Source organism: Tenrec ecaudatus, chromosome 3 (genome assembly GCF_050624435.1).
Source record: "Tenrec ecaudatus isolate mTenEca1 chromosome 3, mTenEca1.hap1, whole genome shotgun sequence".
Lineage (NCBI taxonomy): Eukaryota > Metazoa > Chordata > Mammalia > Afrosoricida > Tenrecidae > Tenrec > Tenrec ecaudatus.
The window spans coordinates 119,566,306-119,584,751 of record NC_134532.1 but is presented as its reverse complement, the minus strand read 5'-3'; the positions used below and the strand labels follow the sequence as shown (position 1 = coordinate 119,584,751).

Here is an 18,446-nt window from a genome sequence, read left to right as displayed (position 1 = left end):
AATGAAAAGCGAATCGCAGAATTTTATGCTTAAAAAAATACAAAGGTATTTGGAACGAGAAACTTCATAACTCAATGTCCTGATTTCAAGTCATTGATAAACTGTAACATATAAGATTATATGAAAATACTAATATGCACACACAGAAAAAATCATGTAAAGCAAGCTTTTTCCTTGACAAGGTTAACAATTGCAAACGGCAAGCGGCTATAGCAGGAATGGAGGGCTCTTTCCTTCCTTCTAGGACCTAGGTGCTAACACACAGCCTTCCATGACACCGGAACCCTTAAATCAGCGGTTCTCAACCTGTGGGCCACGCCCCCTTTGGGGGCCGAACAACCCTTTCACAGGGGTCGCCCAATTCATAACAGTAGCAACATTACAGTTATTAACGAAACGAAACTAATGTTATGGTTGGGGTCAGCACAACGTGAGGAACTGTATTAAAGGGGCGTGGCATTAGGAAGGTTGAGCACCACTGCCTTATATGGTTTCCTGTGCCATTGATTAAACCAGTGTGCTTAGGCAATTGAAAGATGAACTTCAATCGCATTATGCATAACAAAAGAATAAACACAATCTAAACATTTCATAAACAGGAACAGCCCTTCAAGGCCAAATGGAAAGACATAAAACCTGGTGCGACCCTGATGGCAGACAAGGAGCAGGAAGTGAGCCCCACAAAGAGGAGGGAGATGAACAGGAGCAGGAGGAGGAGGACGAGGAGGAGGATCCATACACCTTTACTGAGATTGACGACAAGGAGTATGATACGATCCTGGCCAATAGGAGCATAAAGAAAAAATTTGGAAGTCGATCTTTCATTATAAACCGCCCTCCAGCTCCCACTCCTCGGCCGGCAAATATCCCCACCAAGCAGGAAACTACACCTTATATAGCTCAAGGTAATGATCTTGTTGTTTCTGTTTGTGTGTGTGTTTGTTTATTGAATGGGGGTGGTTGTACTTAGCGTGTGCGCGCATGCGCATGCATATGAAGTATGAGGTGACTGGATTAATAGTTGTATCTAAAAATGCTCCAAAATGTGTGAGACCGAGATTTCAAGTCACAGGGAGTTGCATAAATCCATCTTTAAATTTAGAAACACATGAAGAAACAAAATAGGAACGATGGTGGGTTAGATTCTGATTTCAAGCTTATTGTTAATAAGGAAACTGGACAAACCATCCATGAAACTTACTTGTTCTTATGGTAAATAGGGAGAAATTCTATTTGCAACTTAATTTATAATTCTACATAAGTTAAGTCAATTCCTCCTGACAATCTGCAACACAAAGAAAATCTGGCAGGTAGCAAACCGTAAGGTATTGTTTTTTTCCCTAATTTGATTTAAAATGACTTTAACTTTTGAGGGATCTAAGCTATACAGTAACCTTGCTCCAATTAATCTGAAATTTAACTTTACCTCAGTGATTCACTCCATTTATCCTAGAGGACTACTTCATTCTAAACTTCAATTCTTTCCCTTCTTCGACTCAGTTGGATATAAAGGAGGAAAAACAAGGAACAAATCCTTGGAGCTTTTTAATGTTTACAGTTCCAGCTGGGTAGCTTAACCTCAACTTATTTTATGACATCCTGTGAACCATATTGGTTTGTACATAGCATGAGTTCATAGTGCCTAAGAGATTGTTTGTTTTCATGGGTGTATGACACACACATATACTGAATGCTTTCTAGGGGCTCAATGTCATACTTGGGACTGAGAATATGAAATAAAAATAGTTCCCCACCTTGAGGTGCTTCAAAGAAATTCCAAGAGACAGATAAGCAAATAAATACAGAGCATAGAATGTGATGTTTTATTAGAAATTTTCAACAAAATGTTTTGAATTAAACAAAATGTTTGTATAACTATATTTGAGAGGCAATATATTATAAATCCAAATAATTCAAATCAATTCTACAATTGAACATTTAAATATGCGCTAAATCCAACTAAGGTGTACCTATTCATCTCTAGTGTTCTAAATAAAATTTTGTATTACTTACATAGTATAAGAAAATCTATCAAGTATTCAAAAAGTTATTACCAGAACAAAACATAACTATCAATTCTCTACTGGTGATAATCTGCAAGAACCTAAAACAAATCAGTAAATAATTATGGACAAATAAATGAATGTTTCAGTGAAAGTGAACATGTATTGGACAAATTTCTGGAGTATTAAGGCAGAGAATAGGCTTTAATTAGAAATTATCAGAACTATTATAGTAATTATCTGCCATAAGCCCTCACTATGTGTCTGGCAAGGTTACCAAATACCAGTATCATGAAGGGGTACCCCCCACCCAAAGTGCCGCCCAGCAGAGCTTTCATAGTTCACAGTTTTGCCCAGTAGGTAAGCACCTAGCAACTTCCTCTGAGTTGGTGCACCCAGTGGCATCTCCTGGGAAGGTTCTGTCTGGTCACAAGGATTTTTTGGTGAAAGCTGTTTCCCTCTCTTTTGATTTCTAAATTAAGAGAACAGTGAACAGCTGTGGAATTTTGTTTCCTGCTCGGGAATACAGCCGTAGAAACTGTTGTAATTTTGAATGCAGCTTACTAGAACCGTGCTATGGGAAAAATTTCAGTGTACAAGTGGTTTTCTCATTTCAAAAAAAGGTGAAATGTTCATTGATGACAAACCTCATTTGGACAAGTCAACTTCCAACTGGACAAAAACACATTTGGAATTCATTCCCCCAGGTCAAACTGTTAAGCTTTCTATTTAGAGGTTCTGAAATGATAGCGTAAAAGTTTGCCACAAAGAAGTCCTGGTTTGTGACAGATGGGGAACTGTTTTTTCCACCATGACAATGCACCTGCACATACATCCATCTCAGTGCAGGAGTTTATGGCAAACAACAGCTTGCCTCTCTTGTTGCCCCATGTACCTCACTCCCCTGATCTCACTCCTTGTGACTTCTTTTTGTTTCTGCCAATGAAGAGGGACATGAAAGGACAGTGATTTGGACACAGAGAAGAGGTGAAGAAAAAAGGGAGGGAGGTGCTGTCAGCCACCCAGACAGATGAGTTTGAAAAGTGCTTCCAAGAATGGAATCGCCGATTTGACCAATGTTTTGTGTAATGGAGAGTACTTTGAAGGTGATGGGATTGTTTTGTAAAATAATTTAAATGCATAGCTTTGAACAAAACAGTCTGGTTTGGGGATAGGGTACCCCCTCATACAATTTTTAAAATCTGGAAACAAGGTCTTTGCAGAGGTTCATGACACTCAGAAAGTTTTAAAGAGAGAAAATGCACATCATTTAGCAAAATCCTTAGTTACCTTCTAAAGATGTCCACTGTCTTTTTACTCAGATTTTAAGGATTTTTCTCAGAGGCATCAATAGTGACATCATGCCTTTCCACGTTTGGCTTTATCTTCCTCTCCTTCTAGTGACTACATACTTGCTATTGTTAATTCCCAAGAGCTTTGCCTTATTCTCTATTTGTTCATTTATACTCTATTCTCTTCTCATTTAGTTGGGTGGAGGGTTGTCGTGATATCATTTAATATCAATTTACTTTGGCCTTTTTGTGATATGTGTTATACTTTTTGTATACTTTTTGAATATTTCTTTTATTTCCTGATATTTATTTATCTTCTGCTCTTGTATTGTCTTATCTTTGTTTGTGCTTACTTGCTTGTTTTGGGTTCTGTTTTTAATGCTTGATACTTCCATCAGATATCCAGTTATTCATAACTATTATTTATCATTTAAGAATAAAACACAAACAATCCTGAATGGAAACAATTTGGTAATTTGAAAGGTGAAGGACAGATACCAGCTTTCTCACGGAATTTCCTCCGATTCTTGGGAGAATCAAATTGACAGTGCACAGCACTGCATCTTCCAGAACTTTCAGTTCTTTCTAGAGTAGAATCCAAATAATTCTAGTCTACACCTAGGCTGTCAGTCTTCTCAGACTTGTATGAGGAAAGGAGACTGGGCTATATCCATATTTTGAACGAACAGTTGATCATGTGCTCCCTGTTTTCAATGCATTGTGAAAGTCCTGATGTATGATGTGCATCCCGCACCATGTCCTGAGGCATTCATGTTCAGTTTCTCCAAAGAATAAATATCCTGCCGTGATGGATTGCCTTTCTGTGCAAGATTAGAAGAAAAATTGTGGGCTATAACTGCTTTAGACTTTTAACTAATCCTCATGGTTTTAACTAATCCTCATTAAGTGTAGCTGAACTATATGCCTTCTCATTCATTTATCAATTGCACAAAGGTTTACACAGTACAAAATGATAGTCTTTTCGCATGTCAATGAAATAAATTCCCTATATGACTATGGTGTAATTTGTCATGTGTATACATATTGCCCACTTAGACTTATTAAAGGATATTAGAAATATCCAATGTCTGAAAAATGATAAAGGTTATTTATATCACCTAGTGGCTGTATGGCACCTGACAACAGTAGCAGAAACAACGACCCATCCCAAGACTGACTCCCTAAACATTTACAAGATGTCTTTCTAATTCAGTAACAAAATTTAATTTTCATACCATGTCTATATCATATAGAAAGGGCACTGTTGTTATTATAATTATTTGACCTTAAGTATATAGAAGCAGGCATGCTTATTAGGCCCAGATTCTAACGCAGCAACAAGAATTAAACTATCATGAAGTTGCCAACCCCCTTCCATTGTTTGTCTGTTCTCTTTCACTGGGCTATGCTTGCCTGCCTCTCCTGTTTATGCCATTGATTGCTGATTCTTTTGTTCCCACTGTGGAATAAGCATTGCCTCATCAGCTAATTCTCTCTTGATGCGCTTTGAATTTCAGAGAGTAAAAGGCTTTCATCATATCTTTCCTTTTCATTTCCCTTTTTCCAGGCAGCTCTATTAAGTAGATTTGCCACAGCTTCCCAGCAACTCACTCACTCAATTAGAACATTAATTTGCCTCAGTTCTTGCCAGAGAACAGAAGTAGCAGCAGCATGGAGGCATATCCGGGTGTGTTAATGTAGTCAAAGAGGCTGTAGAATAGGGAACACTGGAAAAATGCAAAATTCCTACCTGCTTCAGAAACTCAAGAAAAACTGCAAAGAAAATAATAAAGAACTAAATTAGGAAGCTCTGCTCACTGCAATCAAGTCAACTCTGATTCATAGTGACCCTCTGTGTGTTTCTAAGAGTATAACCGTTTACTGGAGTAGAAAGCTCAGGCTTCATCCCACGGATCTGTTGGTAGTTTCGAACTGCCAACTATGCGGATCACAGGCCAACTTGAAATGACTGCGCTACCAGGCTCCTTCGGAAGGTATAGGAAAAGCATAATGACTCCAAAAAGACATATGATCAACTTCACCCTACATTCCTACTCAAGTAACAAGATATCTGAGATTCAGTTTCCTCATTATAAACCAGGAATTAAAATAATATCTTGCTCAAGGATTGTTTTAATTTTTAAATGAGATAAAATTAGCACATACCCAGCACAACAATTGATGTGGTATACACTCAATAAATTACAATTACAAGCAATTCTACTTTATCTTTGCTCCGCTTCTGGGCTGAGAATGAGTTTGATAAACTACTAACTTTAAGTCATACTAAAAGTACCTGTGTTAACAAAACTGACCCAAAGAGGTCTATGAGTATCATTGGATATCTGTCAAGTGCTGCACAAGAAGGTGAGACTTATTCAGGAAATTCAGAAAACAAACCAACATTTGTATCCAGAGATCCCAGTGAGGACATCTCAGAACACCTGGACACTGAAATGCACAGGGATTTGTACACAGAGATAAGGCAATAGCCAGTTGGAATTGTCCTAAAGGGTTTATGTAGAGCAAGTGAGGTTGGTGGGTGGGGGTGGGGATGGGGTTGGCACTAGTACACACTAAAGTCTTCTTTATCAATTTCAAAGTGTCTAGCCCTGGTGGTGTAGTGGTTAAAGCTTGGGCTGCAACCCAAGAGGTCAGCAGTTTAAGACCACCAGCCACTCTTATAGAGAAAGAAAAAAAAGTAAAGAAAAGCTCTTTGCTCCCATAAAGACTTACAGTCTCAGAAATTCAGGGGCAGTTTTGCCCTGTTCTACCATCACTGTGAGCCCACATAGACTTATACCAATGAGTTAGTGAGTGCACTAACATGGAAAGGGGGAGAGATTTTATCCTACAAGTTTCTGTAAGATGGACAAGTGATAGCAAGATAAGAATGGCCATTACAGAAACTAGGTGAAATGGAAACTAAGAGGAATTAATGGATGGCAGGTCAGAACTCTATATAGACCATTAACTGGCCTTCTAATGGCTTCCTGGAGTCCAAGGTAAAAAAGGTAACACAGCTGGAATGGGGGAAAAGGGAAGAAACTGTCCTCGAAAGTTATAGGCTTGTCTAGATAATAATATTATTAGAAATAATAATTATTATTTTAGCAACTTTCACAATAAATTCTTAGCCAGGCAACAATCTCACAATGTAAATGAATTGTCTCATTTGAAAGATAATAAACCTGGTATTCATTAAGTTCCAATGTGTTTCCTAAGGTCATACAACTAGGAAGAAGAAGATTTGAGACTTGAATACCTATTGATCTGGCTACTACATGTGTCTACACTGAATTAGCTGCTACTTTCTTTCATTTATATTACATGATATTCTTTCATTTATCTTATATATCATATATTATATTATATGTTGATTATTTATTAATATGTATATTTCCACTAACTCAAGAGTTAAAAGAAGAGCCCAATTGCAACATTTTTTCACCCATAATTGTGTCTCTAGTAAACATCTCAGTGCTAAATTCATAGTAAAAGCTTAAGAAACATTTTATCAGTAATTGAGTAAAATAAAAATAATGAATGAGTGAGAGAATTGACAAAAATCTTACTAATGCAGGCAGAATAGGTGACTTCATAATGCTTGTCAAATGGACAAAGCATTTACCAAGCTAATATTTCCTCTATTGCTCCTATTTTAAACCATGCTGTTTGAAGCAAGGAGCCCGGAGGCACGGTGATTCCAGCACTTGTTTGCTAACTGAACATACTGGTGATCTGAACGCAGCAGCCACTCCGTGGAGCAAAGATGCAGCTGTTTGCTTCTATAAAGATGACAGCTTTGGCAACTCTAGGACAGTTTCACCCTCTTCCTTTTTTTTTTTAAGTTGGAATAAACTTAAGGACAACACGTTGTCTTTGAAGAATAGCTAATTTGTAGGGGAGAACCCACACAATCAAGGGCAGAGCTGTAGTATGTGCTCATAGAAAACTCAAAGCCCACTGCTGTCTAGTTGATTCTTTCTCGTAGCTGCCCTAAAGGACAGAAGAGAACTGCTCTCTAGGATTTCCAAGGCTACAGATAATTACAAAGCCCAGTGCCCCATCTTTCTCCCATTGCTTTGAGTGATCAGCCCTTCAGCTGGCAGTCCAATGCTTAACTTCCTATAGCAACAGGTCCCTTCTATCCGTACATTGATAACATAGTCACATCTTAATACAGAGCAGCGTATTAAGGAGTAGAGCTATTTCCTCAGCACCGCGTGGGATAAAGAATTAATGCATGAGGAAACCCATGTTGGTTGAGTTCATCAAAATACATGATACTTATTTTTCATCCCATTCTGGATGTTCCAATAGCCACCAAAGGTCGCTTTTCCAAATGACAAGTTTTGGGTGCTTTCTGATTTTAAAACTTTCTCTCCCCTTTCACTCTGTAATATCTGAAAGGATCTGGTTCATTAAGCATCCAGAAGCTAGAGAAATTCACATAGATTTATAGGCCTCTTTAGTGGCAGAATTTTTTACTTCAGATAAATCAAGACAAGAAAATGAGCACTTGGTACCGTGTGGAGAGGATGGTTGTAAAATTACATTCATAAATCACACAAAGAAATGAATGCTTATTGGGGGGAAATTTTTCAACAATTTGTTGAAACAATTTGTTCAATGGACAATTTCTCATTTTCCCCTAACAATTAATAGAGCAAGATCCCTTCTAAGAAGCCATGTGTCTGATTTGGGGTAACATATAATTTCCTGTTCCATTTTTAATTGCCACTAAGTTGCCCTTAGCATTTGGAAGTACAACAAAGTTATAGATGACATTTTTAGAGCTATTCAACTACTGGGACCCCAAAATGTCAAGTACAACTCATTGGTTCTCAGAAATTTTCCACTTGCATTTCACTTGTACTTGAAGTTGATTGAAATGTAAAAAAAAAAAAAAGGAAAATGTGTCCTTATCATCATAAATGTGATACAGTAGAGATATGGTCAGATGGATACAAGTAGGCCTTAGATCAAGTGCCTTGGGTCATCATACTCTGACTGGATGACTTACAAACCATTTCACTTCAAAGCCTCATGCTTGTATCACAGGAGTTCTGAGAATAGATAGATTCATCATTCTGTAAGGCCAAGGTTACCGACTTCCTCTACCATCTCTTGCCCCACACCTTTCTGTGATGGGTAACTTGTGGAACTCTGCAAAAGAACTGTTGTTCTGACGTCAGCTCCCACTGTCCATTAAAAGGAATCAAGCTGTCTGCATAACCCAGGTGTTTTAGCTTGTTCTTTATGTTCTCAAAGCAAAACGTCCTTGTGACCTGGCGTCCTTACAAAGGAATTGAATGAAAACTGCGAAGGACTTGGCGGTCCATCTGTAAGACTTTTGGCTTAACAAGATGAACTTTTCTAGACCCACCACCTGGGGATTCAATTCCTTTATAGTAGTGACGTCGGAGGGAGACAGTAATCCACTCTGATATGAATTGACATTAAAGCATTTTAATTACACGGAAAAAAGAATGCAGATCTCTTCGTGCACTTAGATGTCCTAGGCTGTCTGTTAAATTGATCTCAAGTAAGAAGTTGAATTGATTGAGAAGGAGGTTTCTCTAAGAGAGGTGCTTCACCATCATGACACATTCGGAGATGATATACATTTGGGTTATCGGGAAGAAGGGAGTTCTTTGGCTACGGAAGGCGCTCCAGTGGCATGGCCATTGTGACTTGTGCTGCTAACCTCAAGGCCTGCAGTTTGAAACCACCAGGCTCTCTGAGAGAGAAAGGTGGGGACTTTCTACCCTGTAAAGAGTTACAGTCTCAGAAACTCAGAGAGGCATTTCTATCCAGTCCTATGGGATCACTGTAGTGCAAGGTCAACTTCACGGCAGAGCGTTTTGGATTGGCTACTGATATCTACTGGGTCAAGGTCAGGGATGCTGCTAAGCATTCTACCATGCTTGTTCTGGACAGCACCTTACTACAGAGTCATCAGGTCCCAAATGTTAACAATGCCACTATTTAGAATGTACGGCCTAAATGGTTTCCCTTGAAGCTAGAGTAAACATTTGGAACTTTAGAGATGAAGTTATAAGTGTATCAAATAGCTATCTCTATGTATTCTCTTTTCTCCCTTCAGGCCAATGGCTATCAGCCTTCCTAATCCTGTGACCCTAGGATACAGTTTCACATGCTGTGGTGACCTCCAACCATAAAAGTATTTTCATGGCTACTTCATACCTGTCATTTTGCTACTGTTATGAATCAGGAGACCCTTGTGAAGTAGTCATTTGGCCCCCAAAGGGGTAGCAACCCAAAGATTGAGAAATGCTGCTTTAGACTTTTTAAAATAATTTTATTGGGGGCTGATACAATTCTTATCACAATCCATACATATATCCATTGTGTCAAGCACATTTGTACATTTGTTGCCATCATCATTCTCAAAACATTTTCTTTCTACTTGAGCCCTTAATATCAGCTCCTCATTTTCCCCCTCCCTCCCCGCTCACCCATCCCTCATGAACCCTTGATAATTTATAAAGTATTATTATTTTGTCATATCTTACACTGTCTGATATCTCCCTTCACTCACTATTCTGTTGTCCATCCCCCAGGGAGAAGGTTATATGTAAATCCTTATAATCAGTTCCCCCTTTCTACCCCATCTTCCATCCACCCTCCAGGTATTGCCACTATCACCACTTGTCCTAAGGGATCATTTGTCCTGGACTGCCTGTGTTTCCAGTTCCTATCTGTACCAGTGTACATCCTCTGGTCTAAACAGATTTGTAAGGTAGAATTGGGATCATGATGGGGGAGGGAGGGAGGCATATAAGAACTAGAGGAAAGTTGTATGTTTCATTATTGCTCCCCTGCACCCTGACTGGCTCATCTCCTCCCCACAACCCTTCAGTAAGGGGATCTCCAGTTGCCTACAGATGGACTTTGGGACTCCAATCTGTACTCCCCCACATTTAAAATGATAGGATTTTTTGTTCTTTAATGCCTGATACCTGATCCCTTTGACACCTTGTGGTCACACAGGCTGGTGTGCTTCTTCTATGCGGGCTTTGTGCTTCTCGGCTAGATGGCCACTTGTTTATCTTCCATCCTTTAAGACCTCAGATGTTATTTCTTTTGATAGACGGGTACCATCAGCTTTCACCACTTTTGCTTATGCACACATTTGTCTTCAGTGATCATTTCGGGAAGGTGGGCACCTCACCTTTTAAGCAGAATTTGTTATTAAAGTCTGTACTTATGTCATTTCTAAATAGAAGGCAGATGGACAAAAAGAGAAATCAAGCAATAAGTGGCAATGGAGCATTAGAGGAAGAAGCAAACTCCAACATCAGGGATCTATCAGCTCAAATGGAGATTTTACTAAGGCATTTATTGAAAGGTTATTTTTGTGAGTATGGACAAGTCAGTTCTAACTCCTATAGACCAATCCTATCACCAATAGAATGAAACAGCCTAGTCCTGTGCCCCCCTCACAATGATTGCTACAGTTGAGCACATTGTGGCAGCAGCTGCGTCCATTTATATTTGAATGACATCCTCTTTTTTTTGCTGTCACTCCACTTTACCAAGCACAGCGTCCTTCTCCAAGAACTGGCCCTTCCTGCTCACATGTACAAAGCAGTGGAGATGAAGCCTCACTACCCTTGCCTCTAAGGGAACCTGTCGGGCTATACTTCTTCCAAGATAGATGTATTCCCTATGCGGTAGTCTATGGTATATTTAATATTTTTCCAACACCATAATAAAAGGCATCAATTCTTTCCTCTTCCTTTATTCCATGTCCAGTTTTTTCCATACATCTTTTGATTTCCTGATAGCTGCTTTCAAGATTATCTTGATGTTACTTACTATTAGCCCAGTTGTACAGATTTTTTGTTTTCTTTATTGTGAGGTGTGATCTACACTGAAAGCTATAGCCTTCTATCTTCATCATTAAGTGCTTCAAGTCTTCTTTGCTTTTAGCAAGCAAGGCTGAATCATCTGCAAGTTGCAAGTTGTTAATAAATCTTCAGCAAATTCTAATGCCATTCTCCATCCCACAGAGAAGTGTACAAGCCAATTGACCTCTCTCAGAAGATCCAAACAACCCAGATGAGTGATTATTCCAGATAAGTAGTGGTGCGAAACCACCCGCTACCATGTGAGAGAGATGAGGCTTGGTGCTCCCTTAAAGATTTACAGCCTACAGAACCCAGAGGGGCAGTTCTTCCGTGCCTTGTAGGGTCATTGAGTTGACTCAATGGAAGTGGTGAGAAAAAATATTGTTTTCTAAATAAAATAGATAAGTATGCAAATGAAGACAGTAGTCTAGTAACATTAAGCCTCTTCTAAATATAAATATATCATTTACAGTACATTTCTTGATATTTTAATATGACTATATTTAACAGACTTAAAATCCCCATTGTAAGTTAGCAAAAATAATGTGTTCTCGGAAAACAAAAGCTTCTATTAATTTAGAATATCCACAACATCTGCAGATGTGTGTTCCTCAACTTTCCCTCCCTGCCAATATCAAGAGCAAACTAAACACACAGTAGAGACATCTGTGTGTTGTCAGTCCATTTGCAACCACCCTCAGCTAAAAATAGTATCTCAACTCCAGTCTCTATGTTTCTGCCAAAAAATACACTGTTTCAAGATGAAAGGCCTTTATATTATGTGATTGATATGGCTGTCCACTTAAAATAGTGTCTGTTCAAATAGAGTAACTTGTATTCAATAAATTTACTCAAATTAATAAACTGTAACTGTTGCTAAAAGAATGAAGTAGTGGTTTAAGGCCAAGAGAAACTCAATCTGTCTGAGTCAAGTTGTAAAGAATAGAGCTTTTCCTCTGAACATCAGCTCGCTCAGCCAGTGTATATAGTCACAGGGTTCCAACATTGTCTTCTCAGTTTTCTGCCTAGACAAGGAGGTTCATCCACTGATACTTTTCACTTCATTCTGCGTTTTTGTGAGTAGCACACGGCACAAATCAGGGGAAGGAGGTAGAAAGAGCAAGGGTATAAGAACTGAATTATGATGCTGCTCTTCCTGCTTGCTTCACATTTCTATGTTCTCTCGGCTTTCATAAATGAGTTCGCCAGAGTGTAAGACAATATGGAGATTGTGTCCTACCTACTTCTGCCTTATCAGAGCCTAGCACAGCAGTTGGCCAGCATTAGCAGTCTAATGAAAGGCTACTGGGAGAATAAAGACATACTGCTGCTGCCCCTGAAAGTCCAGAGCTAAGTACAAATCTGTATGTTATTCTAACGAGTACACACCCAAAAAGGCAAACAGTTCTGCCCAGTGGAGTTTCCTAGCACACATCTTTTTTCCTGCTAGGTGAGCATCAAGCAATTGTCTCTGAGTTAGTGCACCCAGCGGCATCTCCAGGAAAGGTTCTCTCTGGTCACAGTGAATTTTTTTCATAAAAACAATTTCATTCGGTCCTCGTTTTTTGGGCTGGCAGATTTGAGAGAACACCATTCGGCTGTGAAATTGTGATTCCTGCTAGGGAAAAGTGCCACAGAAACTGTTGTGATGTTGACACAGCTTACAAAAACAGCCCCATGGAAAAAAACTCAAATGTACGAGTGGTTTTCTCAATTCAAAAAAGGTGAAGTATCGTTTGATGAAAAGACCTCCTTCTGGATGCCTGTCAACTTCCTGAACAGACAAAAATGTCGACTCATAGTGCATTTGGGGTTCACTCCACCAGGTCAGACTGTTGATCAAGCTTTCTATTTAGAGGTTCTGAAAGATTGCTTAACAGTGTGTGATTAAAAAGGCCTGATTTATAGCAGACAGGGGATTGGTTTTGCCACCACAACAATGTACCAGCTGATGCAGCCATTTCAGTGTGTGAGCTTTTGGCAAAAAAATACAGCATGCCTCTCTTGCCCCATGCACTTTACTCACTTGACCTCACTCAGTTTGACTTCTGTTTGTTTCTGCGAATGAAGGGGGACAGCGGTTTGAAGACATAGAAAAGGTGAAGAAAACAATTGAGAAGCTATCAGCCATTCAAACAGATGAGTGTTTAAAATGTTTCCAAGGATGGGAATCTCAGGTTTGATGAATGTATTAAGTGTAATAGAGAGTATTTTGAAGGTAATAAGACTATATTTAAATACATAGCTTTGAAAAAAAGTTCTAGGTTTTTTGTGTACCCATTTGTATTTCATATGAAATCTCAAGTTTTCAAAATGGTTTCATCCATGGTATTTAAGTCAATATTTCATTGTATACTTTTTGCGTGCATGAGATATTTAGGGGTCTTGTAGTTCTAATTCAGATTTTTATGAATTTTCTCTGTTATTGTCTATGTTTCATCACTTTACCTCCTTATAAAAAATTTAAAATAACCTTTATCAAATTTTGCAAGCAGTTTAGTTAGGTAAGAATCCCTTTGCTTGAAAAGACCACAAATGAAACTGACCTGAACAATGATCTTTCCAAAACAGCCTGGAAAGAAAAATTGTGCAAATGAATTCATTGTGTCTCACCTTCTCCTCCTACTCTGCTCTTCTGCTACTTCTGCTTTGCTTAATTTCTTGAATATTTAACACTATGCTAATTTCTTTGATTCTATGTCATTTCCATTCTAGATAAAAATTTAGATGTCATTTCACCTGTATTTAATATTACATTGGTATTTAAGACACTTGCTTTATTTAATATTATTTTGTACATCAATTGTGGGGGGGTTTATTCACCGCCCCTTTTTTTAGTAGACCTTTTCTATTTAAAGGAAGTGAAAACTACACGTAACTTTTTCATCACTCAATCTTAAATTCTAATTTTAAGAAAGAAGAGAAAAATTAATATTTCATGAGGGTACAGTCATCAAAGTTGACATTATCATATTATTAATTATCATAATTCTCTTGATAATTTTTAGAAGGCATTGGTTTGCATCCAAGAATTTGTACCCATAAAGACTAGATGAGTGGTTCTCAACCTTCCTAATGCCTCGACCCTTTAATGAAGTTCTTCATGTTGTGGTGACCCTCAGTCACAAAATTATTTTTGTTGCTACTTCATAACTGTAATTTTGCTACTGTTTTGAATCGGGCAACCCCTGTAAAAGAGTTGTTTGACCCCCAAAGGGATCGTGACCCACAGGTTGAGAACCGCTGGACTAGGTTTTCTCAGTATATTATGAAAACAAAAATAATACTATCCTGCAATGCAATCTGCTTTCCCCCTTAGTTTAACCTGAAAACTGAAAATAGTCCCATCCTAAAAATATGGCATTTTATCTGAATACACATTCACTTCAAAATTTAATGAGATCCAATCCAATAGTGCCTGAAATGATTTTGGATGTAAGAATTGATAGCTATCTTTGAATGTGATAACTCAAGGAGACCTTATATTACTCAATATGAGTCCTAAATTTGTGGATAAGCAAATAGAGGCTCTGAAGAAAACCATGTTACACATGTTCTTAAAGAAAGAAAGAATTGTACCTTCTTTCTGCTAGCATTCTGGTCTAGTTTTTCCCATTAACTTAAATCTATTTAAAACTAACTGTCACTTAATTCACCACCAATCTTAAACACTATAAAACTACTTTGTATATAAATCACACCAACTCATAACCCAAGGCTCAGTTCTGACGATATGAGCATGAGTTTTATATATACCACTGTTTACCTTTTTATACAGATTGAATTGATAGACATGATAAATATAAAGAATTGGAAACTCTTCTAAATAAAGTTTTAACTGGTGGAAACAATTTGAAATATTCCAGGCAAAATTAACTATTCGAAAAAGAAAGATTAATGAACTGTTAAATGTTATATCTAGGTGTTATTTTCTGAAGTGTGTTTCCATGATAGACTATACATGGCTTAGTTTTGATGGGTTGGTGCTTTCTTCAAGAAATAATTTAAGGTAAGTCTTGTCCCAGGATTATCTTATGTTAAAAATCACCTCAACTTTAAATCATGATGAGAAAATAGATATTTGTCAATAAGCTAATCATTAATTGGGTATTTATATGAAGTCTGGCTTGTCTGAAAGTGCTGTAAGGTTCTGTTATTCCGTCACGTCTAGCTCACATAGACCCTACACGCACAACAGCAGTACAGGCTGCCTGGACCTGCACCGCGCTCACAGGAGTCCTTGCATTCCAGCCCCTCGCTGCAGCCTCTCTATCAATCCATCGGCTTGAGGGTTTTTCTCTGTTTTGATGCCCCTCTACTTTGCCAAGCATGGATCCCCCCAAAAAATGTCCAAAGTATGTGACACAAAATCTAGCCACCCATGCCTTTAGCAGTGGCTCTCAACCTCTGGGTCACAACCACTTTGAGGGTTGAACAACCCTTTCACAGGGGCCACCAGATTCATAAGTTGCAAAATTACAGTTATACAATAGCAATGAAAATAATTTTATGGTTGGGGGTCTCCACAACATGAGGAACTGTATGAAAGGATCACGGTATTAGGAAGGTTGAGAACCTCTGCCCTAAGGAGTATTCTGGTTGTACATTTTCTAACACATGTTTTCCCTTTTGACCCCTTGATTGCTGCTTCCATGAGCATTGATTATGGATCCAAGCAAGCCAAAGTCCTTGAAAATTTCAACCTTTTCTCCATTTATCATGATGTTACCTGTTGGTCCAGTGTTGAGGAGTTGGGTCTTCTTTTGCATTGAGTCTCATTCAGTAATCCACTCTGTAGGCTGCAATCCTTGGACCTCATCAGCACGAACTTCAAGTTCTCCTCACTTTCAGAAAGCAAGGTTGTATCATCTGCATATCACAGATGCTAAATAAGCCATCCTCCAATACTGACACCACATTCTTCTACATATAATGTAGAAGTGGCAAGGGGAAATAGTTGTAATGCGTGCAGGTGGAGATAAAATAGGTAGAATTCCAAAAGGAGGTAGAATGGAACTTTGGCCTATATGTGTGACTTTCTGCACATTCTGCTTCTTAAAAATACTATCTAGGGTTAGGTCTAAGAAAAAAAAACAGAGGAAAAAATACTATAATCAACACCTTCATCATCATCCCACTCAGAGCATCCTTCTCTCCCATCCAACACTCCACTTCTATCCCAGGCCATTTTAATGTATAGCCAGTGCTGTAGAAGATAGTCTGACTCATGATCACACACCTGTGCTACAAGTTGAATGGAACCCAGTGAAAGCTTAATGACTATATGACTTGTAATTTCTTTCTCGGTCTAAGAACTAAAAGTATTTATTTAACATTGCCTCCATTTCACACATGCACAGGACATTTGATGTCATCAGAGAGTTGGGGTTTTTTTTAAGTAGTTAAGTAAAAAAAAGATGTAAAGTGACTTTTAACAAATGAATTACAAATATTTTGTGGGGGGAAGTTTTATTGATGAATGCTCTGTAGCTTCAAAACTTATTAGAATTCTTTAAAAACCTATCTAAACAATTATCTGAATAAATCTTTGGGTTCAGGTTATTTCCCATATGAATGGTGCCAGACTACAATGTTTTCATTGACGTCATTCTCAGCTTTTACCTTGATTGCATTAGGATAAAAGCAATAGGATAAAAATATTTCATTTTTAAAGGACTTTTAGGACTGTCCAATTGGGGAAAAACTCAAGCATCACTTGTAAAAGTTTTTCCAATATCCCCAAATATATCACCACACCATGTATTTTATTTGGGGACAAATGTAAGCCACAAACTCAGAACTTTCCAGTAAAATATAATTAGAAAGCTTCCCAAACATTCACTTGAAGCAGAAAACTTCCTTTCAACTACAAATGTTCTTTCATGTTTTTACCTTCTCTTAAGACATCATCCTCTTAAAACACACATGTGTCTCTTGTCGAAAACAGAATGAAAACATCTGAGCATGGTGACTGCTTAATAAGGAATTACTGATGTGATAGGATTTGAGACCCTTTTCTTCTTGTTCAAATGCTGTATTCTGAATTACTCACACAGATGCCTGTGATAGAACTGTTCCATAGGGTTTCCACATTTATACTCTTGAGCGAGGTAGACTGCCGTATTTCTCTCCCGTGGAGTGCTGGGTATATTGTGACTGCTCACCTTTGGGTTAACAGCTAAGTGCTTTAACCATTACACCCACGTATGAGTTGAATTGGACTTGATGACAATGGGCTTTTGTTTTGTTTCGACTTTTACACATCCTGATGTTATATTGGTTTCCAAAAATAACCAAACTCACTGCCATTGAGTAGATTCCAACCCATAACCTTATAGGACAGTGTAGAACTGTCCCTGTGGGTTTTCCAGACTGCAACTCTTCACAGGAGTAGAAAATGACAGCCTCATCTTTGTCTGTGAAGTGGCTGATGGTTTGGGATGACCTGTGGTTAGCTGCCCAACGTGTAGCCACTATGCCAAGAAAGTATCATTTGGATGACTTTGAGCACCCAGATTGGGAGCAGAACCTGGTTATTCCAGATCCCTGCGATTTAGGCTGACATTGGTTTAAAGAACTTGAAATCACAGTGACCCAAAAGATTTTTCTACCAATTTGGATCCTCGCCATCATTCAGATCATCCAGAAAATCCTGAATGATAAGAGGGACAAGAGACATCCACATTGGAAATGCTCTGGGACTTGCCTTCATCCTCTACCTCTGCTTCATACCTCCTTCTTTCATGCAGAGGGAGTGCTCGTGGAAAGGAAGAGGTAGCAATGCTAAAAGGAACCGAGCACTAGAGAAAAGTTCAAGGCTTGAGTGTCTAAATTACATCTCTAATATTGATAACTCTGGGGCCATTGCAAAATTGTTTAGCCCTTTAAATTTTTAGTTATGCCTATCACTTCATCTATAAACAGATGAGATCAGACTAAATCTCTCATGCCACTCTCAGTTCCCACATCCCATTATTCATATTCAAATAAATAATGTAACTCTGGGATTTTCATTTCCAAAGTAAAGTTAGAAAGTTTCTTTTCATTAACAAATTTCAGAAGCTATATGTATGAAACTTTGTGGATACTTGATAAATATTAAACAATTTTATATTTCATCTGTAGCATGGGGTGAGTAATGCTGACTCTTCACAATGCTTCATGGGACAAATAATGAGAACAAATAACTTTTCAGATAGTGGAGTAATTTGTATAAGCTACTTTAATAAGTTGGAAACCTAGCTGGATGCTACAAGGATGAAGTGCATTTTAGA

At 38.3% G+C, this 18,446-nt stretch overlaps 1 protein-coding gene across 1 annotated transcript in view; it reads left to right on the top strand.

Moving 5' to 3' along the window:
* Positions 1–18,446, top strand: part of BANK1 (B cell scaffold protein with ankyrin repeats 1) — a 345,748-nt gene that overhangs the window by 273,963 nt on the left and 53,339 nt on the right. Inside the window, exon 9 of the mRNA XM_075543540.1 lies at positions 600–905. Within this exon, the coding sequence (XP_075399655.1) occupies positions 600–905 (306 nt within the window). The remainder of the gene's footprint in view (positions 1–599; positions 906–18,446) is intronic.